Here is a 5,776-nt window from a genome sequence, read left to right on the forward strand (position 1 = left end):
CAGAAACCGCACGAAAATTGCAGTCCTTGGCAAGGTAACGTAATTTTTGTAGAGACGCGTCGACTAATTGGCCCGGTTCTTGTTTGGTAGTAGCCAGCACGTGGCGGGAAAACACTTCATTTTTGGGTTTAATGTACATCTTTTCGAGCGTCTGGATGGCGTCTTCGTATGTAGTACATTCACAAACATGTTGATAGACGGACGGAGAAAGAAAATTTACCAAGTTTTCTTTTGTCAACGTTTGGGAGTTCGATGCATGAGAGGAAGTTCGTAAACGTTTCGTGCCAATCGATCCATTGTTCTGAAGCAGAAGAGGATTGGGGGTCGGCGTCAAACCGATCTGGGCGAAACAATCGTTCCATTGTATTTTGATAGAAGATTAAATTGTTGCGCACTCGAATGATTGTGCCAGAAACAGAGAACGAGGATTGCCGAATGATTAGCTTTAATCTTCTATCAATTTCAGTACATTAGGAAGCACAATTAGCTCAACGAATAGCGAGTAAAAAGTTAGACACAGCGTCAGTACATAACAATGATCTCGCCTTGCTTGACGACTAAATATTTGCAACCAAATTGCAGAACCCTTCGAACTTATGCATTTAGCAGCTTTCCGTTAATATTCCGTGCTTGATGTTCCCTCAGACAGGCAAATAAACGAGCCTGAGTAAATACTACACTGTATTCGCATCCTTTGCTGCTTCCACCGATAAAAGAAAGTAATATTCACGACCTACTCTAAGTTGCTCACTAGTTTGATTTTAACAGCGGACTCTAGAATCCGGTTGAACCTTTCGTTTACAAGCAATGTTTTTCCCTTAAAATTGTGTTGTTTTACGGCTATGAGTGTTTTCGGTGGGACTCCTGTAAAACTTTTAATGCGCGAGAGTAAACAAGAGGCACTAAATTCGCCGTCCAAGTTGGCTGATGCAAGCAGCTGTTGATCAGTCTTTTAGGCTTCTTTGCCAATTAAAGGAAGTACTGTTGCATTCGATAAGTGAAATTTGCAATGGTATTCCGAGTAGACATCAACGCTTTTTAGAATATTAAACCAGAAGTCACCTGTTGCTGATGTTGTCACCTCAGCTAATATCGGAGATCTAACCTAGCGCTATTAGTTTTGCTAATTCGGTTTTATTATTTCAGTGCCACGTTCGACCACGTAGTTGAACACGCGGTTTTGACCACCAAAGAATAGGCTGGAAAGAAACCTGTGCGTGTTGCCCAAACGAGCTACTTATGTCGTTTTTTAAAGTAGGAGAGTTCTGAGATTGGTCGGCATATTTTCGCCGTGATTGTTTGCAGCGAAGTGTTAGAGTGTAGGATATAAGTGGTGACTGAGACTGGTCATCTCTGACGTGTTATCGAGGTCACAAACAGCCGCTTGGTACATGCATACATGTTTCTAAGGAAGCATACGTACACCTCTTCGGAGTCGGTCGTAATCAAGTTGGCACTGTGTCTTCAGATTAGATGTTTCATTTTACCTTGTCCCTCATACATTCTTTATCCATCAAGGTAGACAGTGAGGGACGCATCATCGATGCGAAATTCAAAACATTTGGTTGTGGATCGGCCATTGCGTCCAGCTCGTTGGCTACGGAATGGGTGAAGGGAAAGACAGTGAACGAAGCAAGCTCGATCAGAAACAGTGATATCGCCAAGGAACTCAAGTTACCTCCAGTTAAACTTCATTGTTCCAGTAAGTTCCGCTTTCAGATGGCCATCATGCGCTTGACACCAGTGTACACACCGGGCCTATCGCCGGATTTTCATATCATTCGTAACTTAACTGGCCGCACTCATGGCACCCGTGGAACAAGCTAGATGGTGCAACGAAACCCTCTGAAATACTTGCGGATGCGAGTGGTCGTAAACGATCACTAGAGATTTGCACGGGTTTTGTAACCTCCCCTTGTTGGTGAACAAAAATGTGTTCATACGACATCTATGTTTTTTAGATTTTCATTGCATTAACAGTTTAGTCGGTTCGCCCTAGCTGCTGCTGTCAGACCGAGCCATACTAAAATATCGAAAAGACAGAAAGCAGCACTAGGGACTTGCGGTCTTGTAAAGTGCCTGCCTTGAGCATTTTTGACTGATCTAATGTGTACATTTGACTGAAGTATTCCAACGTCTCGTGCAGATGACTTCATTTTTCACCGGACACAAGTCTTGATCATTTTGATCACACTTGTTTAAAAAAAACGTAACCCTTTTCCGGCACAGTGCATTGACTACGCTTCACCGTCGGTGACAAATTACTGAACGTTGTTGACAACGTTGTAAAGGAGGCCAACTATCTATTAATCGATATCGTTGGCAGGTGCCATGACAGTTGATCGGGTGTGGCCGTTCCCAGCACTTCTTAGGATACTCCGAAAAGACCTACTATCTACGTGGCTTCCTGTTGTCAGTCGTTTTTTTTGGCTTGACGGCTTCAACCAAAGCGAATTATGGATGTGGGTATCTGGCACTGTAACTCTGTTGACACTCAACCGATAATATGACCGTAGATGTTGACTTAACCCAGATTTCGACTACTAGCCGATGACGTACGATGCAACCTTTAACGCAGCCTCTTGCCTGGCTCATGGATGTCTTTAAGACAATGTACTTGGGCAGCTGGAGATCACTGGGGAGCTGAACTGATTATTGGCCGCCAATAACAGCAAGCTCCGTACGTCACCAGTGTGCTTTACGAGTTTCGTCAAACCAATCCTTCTGGAATACCCCATCCCAACACCAACCACCTTTCCCGTACGGGCATCTGAGAGGTAGTCGCATATAAGCGAGATGAATCAGTGATCAAGGCGCGGATTTACTGACTAGGTCCGTGGTTCGAACCCGACGTCTGCCTCTCAACTTCCCCTGTCTAGGCTTGGGCAACGTGGCAGCATCCCAGCTTTCGTATTTCCTTCGGGTAGCATGGCAACTAGGCACCGAGGGGTGCTCCAGCTATAGGATTCGATTTCAAGCAGCAGAAGACAGTCTCCTCTTCCAGACAAGATGCATCCCTCAGTAGACTACCTATACTCGCTTCCTTGAAGTCTGTTTCGGTAAGGCTTCCGACTGAAATAAACTATGACCGATCCTTTTTTATACTTTTTACAGAGAGGGACGATTATACATTCATTTACGGTCACTTAACACTGCTATCTCCACCCTTTCATTTCTCCAGTGCTTGCGGAGGATGCGATAAAAGCAGCTCTAAGTGATTACAAGAAAAAGCAGGACAGTAATTGAGCCGCCATCAGCCCACCACCGATTGCTCAGGTGTTTCCCACTCGCCAGCCGGCCATCTAGTTTGTAATAACCCCTTGTCATCTCATTTTATCTATTCACTTGTCTATTCCATGCATTCAATTTTTGCCCGCGATGAGCGAACACTCATACCTCTTACATCCATCGGCATTTACTCATTTAAAACTAAGGAACCTGCTGCGATTGGCTAGATTCTGTGTTTTCGACCTCTTGCATTCATGTACTTCTTTCGCTATCGTTTCTTAGCCTCTGTGCACTTATTGTTGCTGTTTTCGGTTTTCTATCACGTTCGCGACTTGTTTCTGTGATTGTCTCACGAGTTCCTTGACCTGCTATAATGTGATTGTGTGCGATTTCGAAATACTGTGAAATATACTCAGCAACAGATTACAGAAGTGATGAGTTTCACGCTACATTTCTATTGCGGTGTGCGGTTTTTCTCAACATGCATGTGTGGCAGTTTAACACTGGTGTTCAAGACATTCCAGTGATACCGCTGATTGTCGTCTAATTCCTTCTTCCTCCGGCCTCCTCTCCATTGTTTTCCGTGGGCGCGAGCTCCCAACTGTCATCGCATTCCATTCCTGGCGCAGTAGCACTTTTTTGGACCCTTGCTTTCAATGCCCAAGTGGTAAGAGCGTGAATTTGCTGACCGGAAGGTCCGTGGTTCGAATCTGACCTCCGCCTCTCGACTTCCCCTGCCTAGGCTTCGGCAACCTGGCAGTATCCCAGCCCTCGTGCAACCTTCGGGTGGCATGGTAGCTAGGCACCGAAAGGGCGCTACAGCTGAATGATTTTTTTATGCATGAAAATGCCTGTCATTCTCGGAACCGTCTCAGTCGAAGGGAGTTTCGAAAGTTCGTTGCAACACGTTGACACTCCATAGATTTCTGTCAATAATAGGCAGAGGTGAGACCAGCGGACAAGGTAGTGTCAGCCGGACTGCTGTTGATTCACTCACATGACCTGGGTTGTTGATGGGCCTATCCAAGTCATCATCATCATTGTCAGCTGTAAGAACCGCATACTGGTCGTACACTGGTTGTAGCTGCCACAGTTTCGTTCACCGATGATTTGGGGGAGGAGGTAGGTAGCTGCGCATTGCACGCGCGAGCTGGTAAATTGGTGCATAAATCTAGCACTGTCAGTGGGTTGTCAAGCGGCGGGGGGGGGGTGGAAAAGGAGCTATGCATTGAAGGCAATAGCTTTGATGCATGAGCGCCATTGAGGGCGCGACTGGGCCATGTCTGATAATGTCCCTAGCCATTGATGTGGCCCGTCTCGGGGTCCCCATCCAGGAAGACGGCAGTGACCAGCGCAGCTGAGTTTTCTGGTAATGGCTTTCATACTTCGCTGCCAAGTCATTGTTTGACCGCCTCTGGCTCTCTTCCACCCTTCACATGGTTGGGCGAAAAGAGCCCTTCGAGGAAGTCGGTCGACTGGCATACGCAGGCACGTGGTCAGCCAGTGCAACCTGTGCAGTGTGATCAGTTCATCTATCGAGGTCACGTTTGAAGTACGATCGTCGTTGCTTGGTCTGGATCGCATATTTATCGACCGTGCATGTGGCGTTAGTGGTACGGTTATATTTTAGAGCGCTGCGAGGTGAAAATTAGGGACAGTGACTCTGCAGGCGACTGACTAGATGCAGAATCATTGTCCTTTTAGATACGCGCTTTACATGAGCCGAGCGTTAAGAATAGCATTAACTTTCTCCTGATAGCAATGAGTCGATATTATTCAGAAACATCCAACCTTTCACTCACTAGCTTTAGTATCTCGGCTAAACCCTTCGGCGCGGTATAAGACTTTACATGTACGTGTTTTTTCGGAAATCAGGCACTAACGTAAGCACTGATATCCTGTTAACCTGGAGTTTCGCTTTCAATAAACCAAACTGTCGGCAGCGCTCTCCTGGCTCATGTGGTAGCCAGACCAAACAACCATCGTCGCTACCCGAGCAACAGCCTGGTCTGAATCATTGAAGCGGTCTTGGTGGATCAATGGTGGTCACGTGGTTGTCTCATTGAGAATATTCTGTCTGCCATACTTTTTTGACAGTCTGGCATTCTCACACTTGGTTTCTGTAGCTTCGGTAAGTCGGCAGCTGATTGGCCTACCTGTTGGCGACCGTCTATCCAGATGTCAAATTAGGTAACAGTCTTGATATGATAGTTCAGCATCGGAGTAAAGCAGCCCGGGATTGAGAAATTGGCTGGAATTAGGAAACTGAACTTCCACTTTGCCGAATGATAGAAGAACTGGCAGGTATACGGATTGCTGGGTCGGGGTGAGATGAGCAAGTGCTCGGTGAAAGGTCCCCGATGGGCTGAGGCGAACATCTTCCACTGATTGGCTGGCTTTGTAAACCACCGGGGTGAACAACAACGAGTCAGCAGACAGACGAAAAATTAGTGTTGTTCCGTTAACTTTTCCATCCCTGCAGGCGGAACCTGAACATTTGTCATACAGGACGGAGGAGACTTGGTCGACAGGTGAAATTGAGTGATTC

At 46.3% G+C, this 5,776-nt stretch overlaps 1 protein-coding gene across 1 annotated transcript in view; it reads left to right on the plus strand.

The window, feature by feature from the left end:
• The window catches only part of T265_02273 (hypothetical protein), a gene marked incomplete at both ends in the record, with an annotated part of 8,667 nt that extends 4,609 nt beyond the window's left edge, over positions 1-4,058 (plus strand). Inside the window, 3 exons of the mRNA XM_009166477.1 lie at positions 1,523-1,783; positions 3,182-3,238; positions 3,901-4,058. Of these exons, the coding sequence (XP_009164741.1) occupies positions 1,523-1,783; positions 3,182-3,238; positions 3,901-4,058 (476 nt within the window). The remainder of the gene's footprint in view (positions 1-1,522; positions 1,784-3,181; positions 3,239-3,900) is intronic.
• Positions 4,059-5,776: the final 1,718 nt, after the last annotated feature.

This window comes from Opisthorchis viverrini, assembly GCF_000715545.1.
Source record: "Opisthorchis viverrini unplaced genomic scaffold opera_v5_26, whole genome shotgun sequence".
NCBI lineage: Eukaryota > Metazoa > Platyhelminthes > Trematoda > Opisthorchiida > Opisthorchiidae > Opisthorchis > Opisthorchis viverrini.